The sequence below is a fragment of the Pristiophorus japonicus genome, chromosome 18 (assembly GCF_044704955.1).
Source record: "Pristiophorus japonicus isolate sPriJap1 chromosome 18, sPriJap1.hap1, whole genome shotgun sequence".
Classification (NCBI taxonomy): Eukaryota; Metazoa; Chordata; class Chondrichthyes; family Pristiophoridae; genus Pristiophorus; species Pristiophorus japonicus.
The window spans coordinates 87,773,764-87,792,659 of NC_091994.1; the positions used below are offsets into that span (position 1 = coordinate 87,773,764).

The window sequence follows — 18,896 nt, forward strand, 5'->3', positions numbered from 1 at the left end:
GTTTTCATTCACATGGTCACAGCATGGAGCAGTGAGCAGCATCGAAACAACCCCCCCCAAACAGCCCAATGGGGTTCACTGCAGGTTAAACAGCGATCCACCACAGATCCAATCAACATCTGGTCCGGGGTCAAACAGGGCTGCATCATTTTCGAACTTCCTCGCTGCAATGCTCCAACTCACACTCAACAAGCTCCCCGCTGGACTGGAACTAAACTATCGAACAAGTGGGAACCTGTTCAACCTTCGTCGCCTCCAGGCCAGATCCAAGACCGTCCCATCCTCCGTCGTCGAACTACAGTACTCGGACGACGCTTGCGTCTACGCGCACGGAGGCAGAACTCCAAGTCATCGTCAACATCTTCATCGAGACGTACGAAAGCATAGGCCTTACATTAAACATCGGTAAGACAAAGATCCTTCACCAACCTGACCCCGCACACAGCACTGCCCGCAGTCATCAAGATTCACGGCGCAGCCCTGGACAGTGTGGACCACTTTCCATACCTCGGGAACCTACTATCAGCAAGGGCAGACATCGACGACAAGGTTCAACACCGCCTTCAGTGCGCCAGCTCAGCCTTCGGCCGCCTGAGGAAGAGAGTGCTCGAAGATCAGGCCCTCAAATCTGGCACCAAGCTTATGGTCTACAGGGCTGTAGTGATACCCGCCCTCCTGTATGGCTCAGAGACGTGGACCATGTACAGTAGACACCTCAAATCGCTGGAGAAATACCACCAACGATGTCTCCGCACGATCCTACAAATCCCCTGGGAGGATAGACGCACCAAAGTCAGTGTTCTCGATCAGGCCAACATCCCCAGCATTGAAGCACTGACCACACTCGAACAGCTCCGTTGGGCGGGCCACATTGTTCGCATGCCCGACACAAGACTCCCAAAGCAAGTGTTCTACTTGGAACTCCTATACGGCAAGTGATCCCCAGGTGGGCAGAGGAATGTTTCAAGGACACCCTCAAAGCCTCCTTGATAAAGTGCAACATCCCCACTGACACCTGGGAGTCCCTGGCCCAAGACCGCCCTAAGTGGAGGAAGAACACCTCGAGTCTTGCCGCTGAGAGCATGCAGAAAACAAGCGCAGGGAGCGGAAGGAATGTGCGGCAACCCAGTCCCACCCACCCTTTCCCTCAACAGGTATTCTCCAAGGGAAGTGTGGGAAGAAATGAAAACAACAAGCACAGGAACCATTTTTACATGATTTCATTCTGAATTTAGAAACTTCAAATTAAAAGGCGTGGACTGTACAGCAGACGGTCCCTACATCTCGCTCTCTGCTCCCCATCCTCCGTCTTCCCCCTCCTCAAAGGTCAGGGATTCAAGCCCCATTACAGGTCTCTAGTACATCACCTAGGCTCACATTCAGTGCAGCATTGAGGGAATTCTGCAGTGTTGGAGGTGCCATCTTTCAGATGAGATGTTACGCCGCGGCCCCGTCTGCCGATGTGGACGTAAAGGATCACTTGGCATTACCTGAAGAGCAGGGGAGTTCTCCCACTGTCCGGACTAATACTTACCCTCAACCAACACCACCAAAACATTAAACAGTCAATTGCCTCATTGCTGCTTGTGGGAAACTGTGGAGACCCTGAAAAGCACTGCAAGTTCTCTTTTCTTTTGCTTCCTCCCTTTTCCCCTCCAACCCCCTTTTACCTCCCCTTCTCCCTCTCTCTATCTCTCACTCCATGTGCATCTCCATTTGTCTCATTCTGCTCTGTTTCTTCATCTCACGCTCCCACCAGCCCCCTCTCTGTCCCTTCCTCAACCTCTCTATCTGCCTGTCCATCTCACTAACAGAGTGATGTTATTACAGAGGAGGAGCAGGCTCTATTTCATCATCATAGGCAGTCCCTCGAAATCGAGGAAGACTTGCTTCCACTCTAAAAGTGAGGTCTCCGGTGACTGAACAGTCCAATACAGGTCTGTCCCACCTGTGAGTAGTGGAAGGATTTGCCGGCTGATTAAGCTCGGGCCACGTTGGGGTGGTTTGTCCTTTCGGGCAGGAGGGCTTTATGGGCTCCCACAACCCAAATGATGAGGGAGAACACCAGATGGCAAGTATCCGCTGGATCTCAACCCAGAATTCAGAGCCAGGGCCCTGGTCTGCACTCCCTGGGACTGAGGGGTTGGAGCATGGCACCTTCTGACTCAGGAATGCTACCACTAAGCCAAAGGCTCGCTCTGGCACCTGTGCTGAAACAAATTGCTTCATTTGAATTACCAAATCATTCAGTATATTTTTCCCCAGGTAACTGGTCACTTGGTAGAGCAAGTGCCTGGTGTGCTACTGATCCACGCAGACCAGGGAAGTGCCGAGTTCACTCCCAGTTCTGTGCTGAGTTAGCTGATGCCAGTGGGTGCGGGGCGTTGAGGGCACTACGCTCAGTCTCGGAGCACCTGCCCCGGGTGAGAAAAATCAGCCAGGGTCCTGCATCTCATCGCTGCCCAGAAGGTGCATGGTGTCAGCTACGCTACCCCCCCTCCCCCCACCATGAGAGTAACCTGCGGACACTCGCTGTCTACGGTGATTCCTGACCAGGAACCAGAGGGCTACCAGTACCTGTGAAACTAAATACAGCAGAATTAGCACCTTCGGGATAGGGGGGGAAATGTAGATATTTATATATATACTGTCTGTATATATATATGTTTGTACGTACTTGTGTATAACATGAGTTTGTATATGTATACCACAGAACCACAGACATTTGTAGCTAGAGCAATTCCACTGAGCTTATTTCTTCCCATAGCCCTGTATCTCCCTGTGCTCCCAATATTTATCTCCTTTCCCCTTAAATGTAACCATCTGTCTCCACTGCTCCATGGGGCAAAGTATTCCTTGCTACAATAACTTTCTCTTAACCTCTCTCCTCGACGATGTGAAATCGGTGGTCCCTAGTCAGTGACTCCGCAACCAGAGAAAACAGCCTTTTCGTCTCTCAGAATTAAAAACAATCCTGTATTAAATCTCCTCTTAGCTTTCCCTGCTCTACTGGAAATAGTATCAGTATCTCAAGTCTCTCCTAGTAACTACAGTTTTTTTAACCTTGGTATCATCCTGCTGAACCTACACTCTGTGCTTCCTATGGCTTTAATGTCCATTCTGTTGTGGGGTATCCACAACCTTATACAGTACTCGAATTGTGGCCTAACCACTGAATTGCATGAACTTATCATTATATTTTTACCATCCTATTCTATGCCCCTAATTATAAAACCCAAAATGCTACTGTTTTTTTTAATGGATTTATCTACTTATACTTGCACTTTCAAGTATCATGTATAATATATCATGTGCTGTATATGTACATTGTGTGTGTGTATGTACCTGTGTTTATATGTTCATGTATCTAAATATGGCAGTATGTACATGTATATGTTCTTGTGTCTATGTGCATGCATATATAATACATATGTTGGGCTGGATTTTAGGCTTTTTGGATTTTAGGCTTTTTAGATTTTGGGGCATTAATTGCGGTGGGGCGTTAAAGTTAGCGCTTGAAAATAGTTTGCGCCTCCGACTGCAAGTTCCGGCGAAAATCTAAGTTGGAGGAGCGTTGGCGTTAAGTCAGGCAATACACAATGGACTTTGTGCGCTCAAGCCGAAACTTGCGGCGGTAAGGAAGTTTAATTGTTGTGGGGGGTGTTTTTGTGATTTTGTTGCAGTAACATTTATGACTCATCATTTACCATTGGTGTCTTGTGCATCATTCCAACGTTCATCAGAGATGTGCCTTTATGGGGGCACATAGCATGTCTAGTGTTAGCTCCATCCCTCAATTTCCTCTATTTAGGAGAGCTGGTCCATTACGATCTGGCAACGTGCGAGTGTTGGTCCGACAGCATCTCCACGCTGCCTCCCCCGTGGATGGGGTGGCCATCCAATGGGGGTCTCGCCAGGTTCCTGTTTGTCGTCCTCCTCCTCCTGAGGTGGCCATGCAATCCCCACTGACAATGCCTGGCCCCTCATGATGGCCAAGTTGTGCAGCATGCAGCACACCACAATGAATTTGGAAACCTGTTGAGGGGAGTATTGAAGGCTGCCTCCAGAGCGGTCCAGGCATCGGTCTGCCTGTAGGAGACGGCATATCTGTCAACACTTCCTTTCGGAAGTGCATCCTTCTCACACACTGCTCCTAAGAGAGCTGGAGGTCTGAGCGTTGGTGCCTGTAAACCCGTGGGGGATAAGCCCTCCTCCCCGGATGTCTTCAGCCTCTCATCATCCGTGGGCCGACATGGCCAAGAGTCCTTCCTCTAGCCTGGCAATAACATGGAGCATGATACGCTGGCGAACTAGTAATGCCTCCATTAAATTCTCTCACTGAAGTTGTAAGGGCACTGTAATGGCAGATAAAAGTGAAGTTTGCAAGTTGTGCGCGACCGTTTAGTCAATATGACCTGTGATGTAGGATCCTCATCCCTCCATTTAAAAATGCTGCCAATATTGTTTGCCGCACCCTGGGACTGCCTGTTTTTTTCAGCTGTTTCCGGGGGCGGGCGTTAACTGAGGCGTTAAGGCCGAATGTTCCATCCGGGGCGGTAGCACAGCGTTGCAAAACGATTGATGTCACCATCATGTTAAAAACGGAGGGCGGGGCATTAAGTTTTTGCGCTGGCACAAACCAATAGTCGAATCTTCTGCCCATGCGGTAAATCCTGGATGCGCGGCATAACGCCCAAAATCAGGATTTAATGCCCCACCGGGGCACTAACCGTGGCGCAAATGAGCTGAAAATCCAGCCCAATGTGTCTGTGTATGCATGTTTGTGCATTTGTTTGTATAAGTATATATGTGTGTGTGTCTATGCACCTGTATATGTCTTTTTGTGTATACATGTGTGGTTATATATCAGCACATGTGTATTGTATTTGCATACATTTTTTTCTGTCTTTTTGTATATTACTATTACTTGTTCAAATATATTGTCTTATTTGAAACCTGCCACTAATCATTGCTTGTGATGAACACGCTGATAATTTAGTTCAGCATGACCAAGTTGCAGTGAGGGGCTCCTGAACCCCTGCAAAGACCAACAGAGCACCATTCACAACAATACCCTCACAACGCAGTGCCCTTATCTCCTTCATTATTCAATGGAATCATTTATGTTCTCTAACCAAATTCATCCTCCCCCGCCCACCTCACAAACCATAACATTGAAAAATTAACAGAAAAAAATATTTAATCTGTGTTTAGGAATCAATTGCAGCTTCTGTCTGTGCTGTTTCAGAATAGAGCGAACGCAGGGCATTGCTGCACACTGCGTGTGGCACACATGGCAATCGTATTCCCAGGCTGGGGGAGGGAGGAGCGGAGGTACTTGAGCTTTGACTTGTCTCCTTCAGGGTTGTTATGTCTGCAGTGTACCTGACGGCGACTTAAACAGATCCTTCTCTGGTTTCTGTTGTGTTTAAACCGTAAACAGTGGGGGCCTCACTGGGAGCCGCTCTGTCTGATCTGTCCGTGGAACTCTCAGATATTTCCTGCTAACACCGCTCTGCTTGTTATCCCTGACAGTGTGCCCGGAATTCTAACTACTCCACAAGCACATCTTGACTGCAGACATGGCTGCGAGAGCCACCTGCCTCGTCCTTCTATGTCTACCCGGTGAGTACGTAAACATGCAGTCGTGCTGAGAGAGCGGCGTCAAAATTACTTCACTTCGATAACGGGAACTTCTGTTAAACGCATTTTTTCCGTGCTTCCTCATTCTCTCCACACTGGGCTGGTTTAGCTGATCTTAGGTTGGGACTACAGTAAGGGTCCTACAATTGGCCGTGGGGAGTCCCTGGGTAGGGAATGAAAGATCAGTCAAAATTCCCAAACTTGATGCTAATTCTATGACCCATGCTACAAAAGGGGCTGTGGTTGGATCTGGGCCAAGGAGAGGAGAATGACCCCATAGTTGTATTAGTATCAGGCTGTCCCTCGTATTGAGGATGATCCGCTTCCACAAAAAGTGATGAGTTCAGAGGTGTTTCAATGAGGGACCTGACATTCCAGGTCCTGAACTACATATTGAAGGGTGGAAGATGCCTGTGCGTGGATTCTTTTAACGTGGGGTGGCTGTTGCACACCAGCCACCACACGGGCTTGACAGAGCTAGGTCTTGAGTGGCAAGGGTTAACCAAGACGACTGGAGACCAAGCTCTGCTGCTCGGACCTAGTGCACACACATGCTCCTACTATCCATAGATCACAGTGTGGGCTGGCACATGCTGCCCCTGGGCCCTCGCTTCTTCTGGGCCTCCAACCCTCTGCCTCTCCTGGGCCCCGATCTCTCACCACTCCTCCGCCCCGATCAAAAATGGAACAGTCAGTAACTGGACATCAATTAGTCTCCTTATCTTGGAGACATCAAATATCGACACACTGTTATTTGAAATAGTTGTAGAGCCTGCTGACTGTCAGGGTCTAGGCTTACTTAGGGGAGAGTCAGAGAGCTGTGGGCTGTTGCATGGATCTGTACACCAGGAAGAAGTTAACACCCTCAGGGCAGCAGGGAGAACACCGTTACAAAAGGAACTGGTGTATTCCATCTCATGGCACACGTTATCTTACAGCTATCTCCAATTAAATCTCAGCTCTTTGGAAACAATCAGAACAGTTTCTGTTGTTCATTGAAATGTTAAGAGGAAAACTGATCTTTAAAAAGTATTGATAAAATAGAGAAAGGTTGCACTGTGTGGGGTAGATAGTGTAAAATCGGTAACCCGTTTACATATCTCCCGATTTCTGTTTCCATTGATTTCAACAAAAGGCAAGAGGTGAACGAATGCTGAGCTATCAGAATGTAGGCTCTTTCTTGTGCTGTGTCCAGCAGATAAAGCAAATTGAATATATAATTCCTCTGATCTGTGACACCATCTGTTTATCTTTGCAGTGCTGCTTCAGGGACAGTATGATGATGTGCCAGATCTTCACTTGTACCCTCAACAGTCACAGTATGCACCATACGACAGCCAGATAAGTAGGCATCTGCTCGCTTCTATCTACAGTGCTGCACGGTTAGAATGTTAGCGTTTTCGCACATAAACAGGGTTTCTACTGCGATTCCAGCGAAGTTACAGCATCAGAACGGGAGCAACACCCAGGAAAGTCCCAGCTATTGTCTTTAGAATATGGCTGTACGTGTCTTCTTCAGCATCACAGCTCCAGTCTCTCACCACATCTGTAGCTGCACTGAGTGAGCATCTCATCAGTCAACACTATTTACTCTCACCTCAGAGGGCGAAGGGTGGCATCAGTACCAGCCCAGGCCAGATCTGGTACAGATAACTCCAGAATTGGCCCGAGATGGGCCTGGAACAGATATTTTCATCACTGACCAGGCCCAGGTTTAACCTCTATATAATCAACAGGTCTGAATGTTGGGGCATGATTTTCTGTGGCGCTTTCAGCACATTAGCGGTGCATAAATAGCACCGGACATTTTCCTAAGGCTGCAAAATCAGGCAGAAGCTGTTACCGCCATTAAAATGCTTCCCCCGAGTTCCCCAAGGCTTTTTGAACCTTCCCGCAATCCGCTTGCCAAATCCCAACAAACCTTATTTAGGCGTATCGAAATGAGGGCCAGTGGCACAGCAGTTGTGAGTTTACTGGCTTAACGCTCCTAATACACTCCAGATAACTTAGACTTGGATACCAGGATCAGCAGATACAGGCGCAAACAAGGCGTTTGAGCCTAAAGGGTCTGGCATGTTTGAATAGTGGCTTCTGCAGTTGGGGAAACTATTTTTTCTCTCCATTCTGCCCACAGATGCCTGAATGAGCTTCTGACAGACCATCAGCAGATTCTCAGCCCCCCTTCCCCCTTTCCGCAGTGAAGAGGAGCGGGAATGGCTTTTCCATTGGGCATACCCTTATATGACATTATCAAGGAGAGGAGGAGGAGCAGCACAGAATGGAGCAAAGGAGAGTCAAGTTCCATTTAAGAAGGATACAACCCAACAGATATTACTCTACCCGTGCACCCCACACAATACACAAGCTGCATCTCTGGAGCTTGCTCCTGGGCAGCTTGGTTGCATCTCGCATTTTCCACTTGCGTGGTACTCTGAGTAGAAAAGCCAGAGATCTGCCACATGCTGCTGTTCTGATGGATGGCACTATCAGGCAGGCAGACTCCAGTCGTTGCCATTCCAATGGGCCCTTGACCTGTGGCTCCACTGATCAGCGGGATGACTGGTCTAGTGACAGCTATTAAATCTTGAGAAACAGCGGCATGCTTTGTGGCTGCCGCGGTCTGTGAGCTGTTCTTCAGGGCACTGTCTATTCTCTCCACTATTGCCATCAGAGTTGCTTTGGAGGAGGTCGATTCACTGATTGGTCCCTGGCAACTCCTTGTGTGGGGACCTGCTGCAGATGCCAATTCAAGCTGCTACCTGCAATGGGGAAAAACTGTCCCTGATGCTATTGCACAGGAAAGCTGTAGGCTCGAGAGTCACAACTGTCAGTTGCCACACATCCTCAGAGCCTGCACTTGCATCCTACTTTTCGGGCATGCGATCTGGGTCCCACGGCTCCCGAAGCCGTAATCAGCTTTCTCTCCAGCCTTCACCAGAAAGGTTTCCCAATTCCCTGTTCTCTGGCTCCGCCGCGCTCCGACACTATCTAATTGCCCTCAGGTGAAAATGTCTGAGCAGGTGCCTGGAAGCAAAGAAGCAAGTGATGCAGCAGGGTGATTTGGAGAGGGTTGGGCATAAGTTCTGAGCAGGTGGCCTTCAGTCCACCATTACCTCATTCTTCATCATCATCCTCTTCATCACCATGGTAGCTGGCCAGGAGGTACTTATGTCTCTGTTCCTCCTTCTCATCCTCATCGTTACCATCACCATCTCCCTCCCCTGTGCCCCTCCACCAACCCCGTTGCTATGGTGAATCTGCAGGAGATCAGGGTGAGCATTGCCCCCTTGGGATTAAGTAGAATTTCCACAGGGGATTCCGATCTTCCACTGTAACTTTTGCAGGTACCCTGGTGAAAATGGCTGTTTCTCTGGGGTTTCCGCCAGTGTTACAGCAGGAGATCGGGAAGCCCCATGGAAATCACCGGTGCTGAAGTTGTAGGTTAAACAAACCATCATGGCACAGTACATTTTCACATCATCATGCCAGTGCTTTAAGACCAAGGTCACTCTATTGATCTGTCAATGACCACTGTTCTTTTCTCCTTCCCCAGGTTCAGAGGAGTATGGCCCAGAGTTCGATTATACTGGTAAGTGTTGATATTGTATCTTGTTCCACATCAGGCAGCCCCTCCTGAAATAAGGTCATGAACTCAGAATACTGCCAAGTGTGTAAAGTATTCCACATGTAGTGTGAATTCTACACTCAGAACTCAGGGCAAGGTCAGAAGCAGCCTCGGTGTCAGAGGTAAACTCCGTAAATGTAGCTTATATAATTAATTGTTCGTTTTTATCATTTGTTTTTAAACTCTTTCTCCGCTGAATGAGGAGACTTCTGTCATGGTGAACTCATCACTTTAGTGACAAAAACTTTTCTTCTTGAATCTTTTTCTCCCCACTTCTCCTGAAGGTGCTGACTCTTTGCTGGGGTATGGGTTCCACAGACACCACATGTCCTCTGTACCTCGCCCAAGTCACTATTCTTTACCTGCAAACCTAGAGCATAAGTTTGGACAAGCTGTTCATCCATGAAGAGCATAGCGCCCTCATCTGATACCCACATGCACACAGCAATCAAAATCTGGAGCCCTCTGTCAAGGGGCTCATGAGGTCAGTTGTACCACTCCCATTGCTGAGGCCAGCTAACTCAGCCTAGACCAGGGGCTTCTCCCCACTGCTCTAGATATGGCTCAGTACCTCAACAGGAGGTGTGTTCATGCATCGATCCATTTGGCAGCTTTGAAACAAAACTTTTTAATTGTCTCTTGTTTGACATCTCATAAAAATGCCTGTCCCTGGAGAGCTATCCAGCCTCCTGTTCACACATCTGAATCTGAAGCCTCACATTATAGGTGTTTAATGTCCTATCAAAATGAATCAAGATAGTTTTTTGTAGGGCTGTCAAGGGATTTTAAAAAAAAGTACCCATTAATCTCGCAATTAAAATGTCTCAACCGACGTTAATCTTTGTTCAATCACATATTTAATTGATCCCATTGTCATCGGCGTAAGTATTTAACATGTCAGCTTTACTATCATAATTTCTGGCTGTCATGTTGGTTATATTACTGTCCGTTTCAGCCTGTGTCAGGCTTGTCTGTACTGTTAGCAGGGGAGTGATTTATCATCCGGGAAAAAGGTTGATTATAAACTGGATAAATTAGTACAAGGAGAATAGGTGGTTATACAATGGTAAAATTAGTATAACGCAGAAAGTCAGAGGTAGAATCATAGAAATTTCCAGCACAGAAGGAGGCCATTCGGCCCATTGTGTCTGTGCCGGCCAAAAAAAGAACTATCCAGTCTAATCCCACTTTCCAGCTCTTAGTCCGTAGCATAAGAACATAAGAAATAGGAGCAGGAGTAGGTCATACAGCCCCTCGAGCCTGCTCTGACATTTAATATGATCATGGATGATCCAATCATGGACTCAGGTCCACTTCCCTGCCCGCTCCCCATAACCCCTTAATCGCTTATCGGTTAAGAAACTGTCTATCTCCGTCTTAAATTTATTCAATGACCCAGCTTCCACAGCTCTCTGAGGCAGCGAATTCCACAGATTTACAGCCCTCTGAGAGAAGATATTTCTCCTCATCTCATTCCTCTTCATCTCAGTTTTAAATAGGCGGCCCCTTATTCTAAGATTATGCCCCATAGTTCTAGTCTCCCCTATCAGTGGAAACATCCTCTCTGCATCCAGCCTGTCAAGTCCCCTCATAATCTTATACATTTCAATAAGATCACCTCTCATTCTTCTGAATTCCAATGAGTAGAGACCCAACCTACTCAACCTTTCCTCAAAAGTCAACCCCCTCATCTCCGGAATCAACCTAGTGAACCTTCTCTGAACTGCCTCCAAAGCAAGTATATCCTTTCTTAAATATGGAAACCAAAACTGAATGCAGTATTCCAGATGTGGCCTCACCAATACCCTGTATAACTGACCCCAAGATTCCATGGCCTTCCTGATCACTTGCTGTACCTGCATACTAATCTTTTGTGTTTCATGCACCAGGACCCCCAGGCCCCACTGTACTGGAGCACTTTGCAATTTTTCTCCATTTAAATAATAACTTGCTCTTTGATTTTATCTGCCAAAGTACATAACTTCACACTTTCGAACATTATACTCCATCTGTCAAATTTTTGCCCAGTCATTTAGCCTGTCTTTTGCAGGTTTTTTGTGTCCTCCTCACACACTGCTTTTCCTCCCATCTTTGTATCATCAGCAAACTTGGCTACGTTACACTCGGTCCCTTCCTCCAAGTCGTTAATATAGATTGTAAATAGTTGGGTTCCCAGCACTGATCCCTGTGGCACCCCACAATTTACTGTAGGTTACGCCACTTAAAGTGCAAGTACTGGAAAGTTAGTTTTCACGTTATTCCCAGTTTTTGGGAAGTTTAATGAGCTCCCGAATGGAGTGTTGGATAGAACTGACTAGATGGGATCCTGATCAATCCTGAACTCTGCTTCCAAACGGTTCAGCCCTCTCACCCTCGCCCTGATGCCTCCTCCATCAGGCTTTCCCTACCCGTATCCCATCCTTGCCCTTGCCCTCGCCCTGCTCCCTCCGCTCTGCATAACTTCCGCGACTAACTCGCATTTTAAAAAATCGCCAAAAATTGAACGTGTTAATTGCAGAAGTTAACTGTGATTAATGACAGTGTTATTCTCAATAAATTCATCACTGCAGAAATACTCCCTCCCTCCTGTACCTGTCCAAGACTCACTGCCCACTTCAATACAGAGATATTTGGATATTAAAGGGCAGCAAAGATATGGGCAGGAAAGTGGAGTTCAGGTCGAAGATCAGCTATGATCTTATTGAATAGCGGAGCAGACTCGGGGGGCCGAATGGCCTGCCCCTGCTTCTATTTCTTATGTTCTTGTGTCCATCAAATCAACTCACAGACTCTGACAGTCTCACCTGCACAGGTAGCTCCCCTTTGAGCTCTGCACATTCACTGCAATACTAAATATTAAACTTGTACTGAGGAAGAAATGACAGTTCCCAGAGCTCGCAGCAAAATCTTTACCTGTTCAGGTGTAAAGACAACATGGCTGCCAGACCCATAGAGGGCTGTACTAACTTCAACTGAAAGCCAACTATTGCATTGCCTGAAGTCTTGCTACACAAATTTGCTCATGGCTACAACCATTATTAACCCTGACCTGGAATACAAGTTCATACATTTTCACTTGAAATGAGGAGTTAACTAGAACTTTTCCACCTCTCAGTGCTCGAATAAAAATGGTACATTCCATTCCCCACTGCTCACTGACTGCACATCAGATAACACAGGGCAAAGAAATTAAGTAGAATTTTCTCAACAATTTTCATACCTACTTACACAGCAAGAAATCACTGGAGCTGATTTTCAGCAGGCAGGATAAAAAATTTTTCTCAAAGATGTTATTTTACATATTGATTGGAAAACTGAGGAGTGGGGGGAGAAGAAAGGGACACATGTGGGGGAAATGGGACTGGGAAAGCTTAGCCTCAGCTGGTGAGATAAGGAAAGCAGTGAGACAGGGGATAGTTATGTCTGAGACTCGGAGGCGAGATCCCTAGGGGTGGTGGGGGAGAGTGGAGCAGTCTGACCCCTGGGTGTGGGGTGGGGGGGGGCAGGGAGGAGAATGAGAGGAGCAGTATCGGGGAGTTGGATATGTACCAGCAGATAATAGTGTGGTGCAATTGGGTCCAGCTGTTTCTCGGTTTATTTGTTTTTTGTTAATAGTTGTGCAATGGTCCTAGCTGCAGCTGGACAGCATCCCAGTTGTTTCCACCATTGTCAATTGTTGCCCAGGGGAATACCATGTAAAAGAGCAAGGAGCTTGTACATAGTTGTCAGTGTCATGGAAAAACAGCATTAGCAATTTTGCCTGCAATGAAACCTTGTAAACACAAGCCTGCCCATTGCGTGCCAGTGGAACAGCCTCCTAATGGGTTCAAGGGTTGGGTTTTTCTCCACCTCCTGAAAGAAAATAAATAATACATTCTTGCATTGATATAGCGCCTTTCACAACCCCCGGATGTCCCAAAATGCTTTACAGCCAATTAAGTACTTTTTGATATGTAGTCGCTGTTGTAATGTCGGTGCCACTGACTCACAATGGGTATGGCTTCCCTCATTCCAAATGCCCCCATGCAGTCGAAAATACAGGAACAAAAACAGATTGGCTGAGCCTAGATGCAAAGGTACAGCACAACCGGAATGAAGCTCGTATCAAGAGCAACTGAGGCTGAGACAATGAACTCCCTCAAAAAGGAACGTCATTAATATCTGGAACCAAGATTGGAGGCTTCAGGGACAACTGAGTAAGATTTGCATTTATACGCCACCGTAGCATTTTATTGAAACATCTCAATTGCTTTACGCACAGGGCCTTGGTTTAATTGTCTCGGCAACACCTCCAACAATGTAGCATTCCCTCAGCACTGCGTTTGAGTGCCCTCCTAAGTTATGTACTCATCTGGAGTGGGACTTGAACCCACAACTTTCTGGCTCCGAGGCAAACATGATAATAAGTGAAATGATTAAGCCACCCACAGAACATGATGTTTTCTGTTCTGTGAGATGGTGGTGTTATCTGGACAACTCCCACAGCCAGGGTTGAATAATGCAGATGTGAGAATGGATAAATATTCTGTTTTGCTTGACTAGTTTTTGGAGATCAGAGAATATTTATACAGGAGACTAATTGAGTGGGGTAAAGTCCATGATAAAGAAAGAAAATTAACCTTGCATCTAAATTGTGCCTTTCACTACCTCAGGATGTACCAAAACACTTTACAAACAGTGAAGTACTTGTTGAAGTGTAGTCACTGTTGTAATGTAGAGTGGCGATTGTACCTGTCCTGTGGAAGGAGATTAAATAGATGGGTTAGAGTTCATGGTGTGCTAAGTTGTACTTGGCCGTGGAAGATTAAATGAATGGGGTAGAATCGGTCATAAGGTAGATTGTACATCGGTTGTAGATGGAGTGGCTTTGGTGGGATGGATGACTTTTTCTGATTCTACATTCTTGTGTATCGCAGTTACAAAACCCTCCCCAAAAACAATTCTTTGCAATTCAGTTGCCAAATAGGTTGCGATGCACAAATATTGCTATGTGGTTTTGAGGGCCGGTGTAAGGCCCAGAAATCACTTGCTCCACTGGTGTTGAAGGCCTGGGCTCATGTTCTAAGGAACCCCCTGTTATGTTCAACTGTCTGGCTGTCATTCTCTTATAGGTCCTGGATTTCTTCCACAAGTAGGCTTTCCACCAGCCCAGACCTCAGAGATCCTGACTGATTTAGGTACTGAAGGTATTGTACAGACTGTATGGGTGTAGATTACATGTAACGAATGACATCATGATCGTTATAGTTACACTATATCCTACCTCATACAGATGTTATAAAGCAAATGATTGGCTCTCTCAAAGCCTGAGCCGTACAGACTAGGAGGATCCCAGGTTTAAGCCCATTCTGTGCTGAGTTAGCTGAATCCAGCCAAGACAGCATCACCGTTAGCCTCAGCATCCTTGGGTTAGGGATGGGGAAAAATAACATCCTGATCACTATCCCCGCTGGAAAGTACATGTGTGTCGATGTCGGTTGAGGACAGGATTGGGCCCGCTCTGATGGTTACAGGTCTGTCACAGAGCACTGTCGGCTCACACATAAAGAATGGCCATTAGAGTGACGCACTGGTTACAATTGTTCAACACGTTCAGGACAGGACGCAAGAACATTGTTTGGAGAAAGTTCAACAATATAATCAGAAATCACCATTACCATAACATCTAGGTTTATAAAGATTATTTACAACAACAACTTGCATTTCTATAATGCCTTGAACATAGTAAAACATCCCAAGTCACTTCACAGGAGCATAATTGGACAAAAATTGACGCTTACCCAACGAAAGAGATATTAGGATGGGTGACCAAAAGCTTGGTCACAGAGGTAGGTTTGAAGGAGCATTATAAAGGAAGAGAGAGAGGTGGTGAGGTGGAGAGGTTTAGGAAGGGACTTACAGAGTTTAGGGCCTAGGCAGCTGAAGGCACGGCCACCACTGCAGGAGCAAAGGAAATCAGGGTTGCACAAGAAGACTGAATTGGAGGAACGCAGAGTTCTCAGAGGGTTGTAGAGCTGGAGGAGGTTACAGAGACAGGAAGGGCTGAGGTCATGGAGGGATCGGAATACAAGGATGAGAATTTTTAATTTGAAGCGTTGGTGGACTGGGAGCCAATGTAGGTCAGCAAGCACAGGGATGATGAGTGAACGGAACTTGGTGTGAGTTAGGGTATTCTCATCAAAATGCCTCCCATTTAACAATCACTTTGTCTAACCTGTGGTGCACAGGAGCTTCATGTTTAAGTGCTGTGTTGGTGGTCACTTGGATGTAGCTAATTATTCTTTTTTTTTTCTTAATAGGCACAAATTTTGAAACAGAACCCACAGAGCCTGGCCCTCTTGGTAAGTAATGAAATGATCACACCTTCCAAGGTTAATTCACTGCAGTTTCAGGTTTAGGAAACCCTGAGCCCTTGTTTATATAAATGCAAGTCTTTCTTTTCTTACAATATGCTCGACAACTTGGCTCCCCTCCTGACTTTTCCTTGTGGATACGATCCACAGCTATACTCCTCTGAAAATGGGCAGTTGTGTTGAACAGTTGTGCAAGTTGCTGGTCGAGGGTTTCTCCAGTCACTACGTATAGCAGCACTGGAAACAAATGTGACCTAAGAGTCGGCTGGCATAATAAAATGGCGGCCTAGGGTGCTAAAGGCCTCCCCTCTAAGGGACGCTCTGGCGGCGGATATCCGCTAGGTTCGCAATCCGTGAAGCTGGTGTGGACATCCGCCTGCACCAGCCTCGCGGCCCGCGGGGCGCAAAGGGATCGGGGCGGTGAGGGGTCGGCACGCATGGCGGTGATGTTATTGCCGGGTTCAGACCGGCCCGGGGCGCTAATGGTGGGGCGCAGCGCTGCTGCGACAGTGCCCCCCCACCCCAGACCTCCGGGGTAATTTCCCCGGAGACGCTAATGCTCCCTCGCCCACACGAAAACTGCATTACGCCCCCCGGAGGTGCTAACCAGGCTATAAAAAGGGATAATTTCGGTCCATAATTCTTGTCACAATCGGATTTGATGAAACTCACGCAGAGGAAATGGACCATTTGACACGACAATTGGCTACTAGTTGGGCTTCGGTAATGCTCAGTAAACTGGACAGATGGATATTTTGCCCCAAAAAACTCACAGTTATGAAAAGAGTTACATCCAGTCGCGTTGCTTGGATTAAAAGGGATGTGTTTGAACATAGTCTGAATACAGTTTCAGTGACAGTTTGCCAAGAATACTTGGAGCCATCCACTTAGCCCCTAGGATTTCCAATATTTGAACAGCTGTATTCTATATTTTATTCCTTACCAATAATTTGTATAATTTGGCTTCTTCTCTTTGGACCAAAGCCTCGTGTAAGAAAATGCCTAGTTTGGTGCTGGAATTTACACAGCATACTGGCAATGTTATTGCTGGCACTGCTAGTTGGCTTAGCCCTTATCTGATCTAAGAATCCTGCACAGAGCCGCCAGGCTCACCCTTCAGGAATAACTATTTTGAGGTAGTGAGATTTGGCATTGTACATCTCCCACCGTCCCATTTTAAGCCAATGTTGTCAAGGTGCCACAGGTGAAAGGTCAGTGGCAACCCACTGTATCGTCCAATCCCACAACAGAGAGACATCCTCGTCGGAGTCTGGCCTGGATTTGTATCCAGGAGCCGCAGCTCAAATTGAATTAAATTTTCATTTCAAGGAAGGTGTAAAATAAATCAAAATGCTTAGGTAGTGTGACGGTTTTAATGTTCCCTTCGGACTAATGGCATGTTCTGGTTCCTGTACTGTGTGACAAGCCAATCCACTAGAGTCTACCTTTGCTGACCTTGCACAGCTGTCAAAGCAGTTCAGCAAGGAGCGATGTGGGAGAGCCTGTACGCACCTGAAGGCAGTTGCAGCTCATTCGAGTAGCTGAGATCAAGGGAGCCAAGATCGAAGTGAGAGCAGAACCACTTAGAAATAACTGAAGACTCGAACTGTAGGACAGACAATAACTAATACACTTATAGTTTATCTAATAAAACCATTGTGTTGCCATGTGAGAAGCCCACCCTTTGTTGAGCCTGCTCTTTGAAAGCAATAACTTACATTTTATATGGAATCTTTCATGTAGCAAAACAGCCAAGTTGCTTCACAATTTGGGTCAGCAGTGGGCAGGAAGGACATTAGGGGAGGTGGCTGAAGGCACTGACAAATAGGTAGGTTTTAAGGAGGCTTTTGAAGCTGGGGAGAGAAATGAGGAAGAGGACTTTAGGGAAGATGCTAACATCAGTGATATTTTACATTGTTTAGGGACAGAGTTCCAAATCTCGGGATAAATGGCTGAAGGCTCTGTCACAGATGGTGGAGAAGAGGGTGGGGAACCTCACAGTAGACCAGAGACATGAGTGCAGAGGGTGTAAGTGGAACTATAAGATGGGGAAGCTTTCGTAGGTGGGGAGTGTGTTGTATTTGCTTCATGGGCTCTTTGCTTAAGATTTCATAGCAACACATTGCTGTTAAGAACTAGTTGGTTTATTAGCAAAGGTTTAACACTTACACTACACATTACCAGTTCATCCACCAGGCTCACAACCACCTGCTTCATCGTGGATCCCCTGAACCCAACTGGCTGGGGTTTTATTGAGTCTTGTGAACATCACGTGACTGGCTAAGCCACTCACAATGTAACAGCTCAGCCAACCTGTGAGCATACTCACAGGTGCATAAGTTACAGGGAGGAATGAGGCTGTGGAGAGATTTGTAGATGAGGACGAGGCCTTAGAAGTCGATATTCTGAGGGACAAGGAACAAATGGAGGCTGTTAAAAACTAGTGAGCGGACAAGTTATGGGTGGCAAGAGTTCTGGTAGAGTTTGTGAGTTTATGGAGGGTGGAACTGAGGAGGCTGTTAAAGAGGACGTTGAATAAAGTTGGGTTTGGAGGTGACAAAAGGCATGATCAAAGGTTGCAGCAGTAGTGGGTGAGGTAGGCACGGAGGTAAGCAATATTTTGGGTGTAGAAGTAGGCAGTTTTGGTGACAGACTGGATGTGAGATTGTATAGCACACAGTCAGGTTGAATTTAAAATGAGCATCCAGGGAGGGGGACGTATCTAAGGGTGAAGGCACTTGAATTTCTGGTGAGGGCTGAACAGAATCGTTTGATCCGGCTGACAACGAGCTGCAAGAAATTCTGGCTCATCCCCAACTCGTGGAGCTGAGGGTTAAGGTCGAGAGATAAAGCGGCTTTGGTCAGTTAATGTACATATAGAAGTTAACCTCTTTCTTGGGGATAATGTTGGCAAGTGGCAACATATGATGGGAATTGGGATGGGCCAAATATGGAGCCTTGCAGGCATATTGTGCAGGCTTAGGAGGAGAAGCTATTGCAGAAGATGTGCTGACTGTGTTGGGACAGTTTCCTGCCGTAGTCATGGACCCATTTAGAGGTTTTATTTTATAAAGTGTAAATTCGGTGACAAGCTACGTAGAGTAGAAAGTCCCAGGTTCCATCTGTGGTGAGGTAGCTGATCTTAGCCAGGGTGCTACAATTAGCCTCAACACCCTTGTGCTAGGCAAGGGAGAAAAAACAGCCGCGGTTCCACTCCTGATCACTTTCCCGTGACCCATGTTAGAAAGTGCGCGCGCACAAATAAAGGCAGATAT

The 18,896-nt window shown here is 46.7% G+C and overlaps 1 protein-coding gene across 1 annotated transcript in view; it reads left to right on the plus strand.

The window, feature by feature from the left end:
- The window catches only part of mfap2 (microfibril associated protein 2), a 43,642-nt gene that overhangs the window by 11,331 nt on the left and 13,415 nt on the right, over window positions 1-18,896 (plus strand). Inside the window, exons 2-5 of the mRNA XM_070860262.1 lie at window positions 5,536-5,625; window positions 6,902-6,988; window positions 9,197-9,232; window positions 15,568-15,609. Of these exons, the coding sequence (XP_070716363.1) occupies window positions 5,583-5,625; window positions 6,902-6,988; window positions 9,197-9,232; window positions 15,568-15,609 (208 nt within the window). The 5' untranslated portion in view covers window positions 5,536-5,582. The remainder of the gene's footprint in view (window positions 1-5,535; window positions 5,626-6,901; window positions 6,989-9,196; window positions 9,233-15,567; window positions 15,610-18,896) is intronic.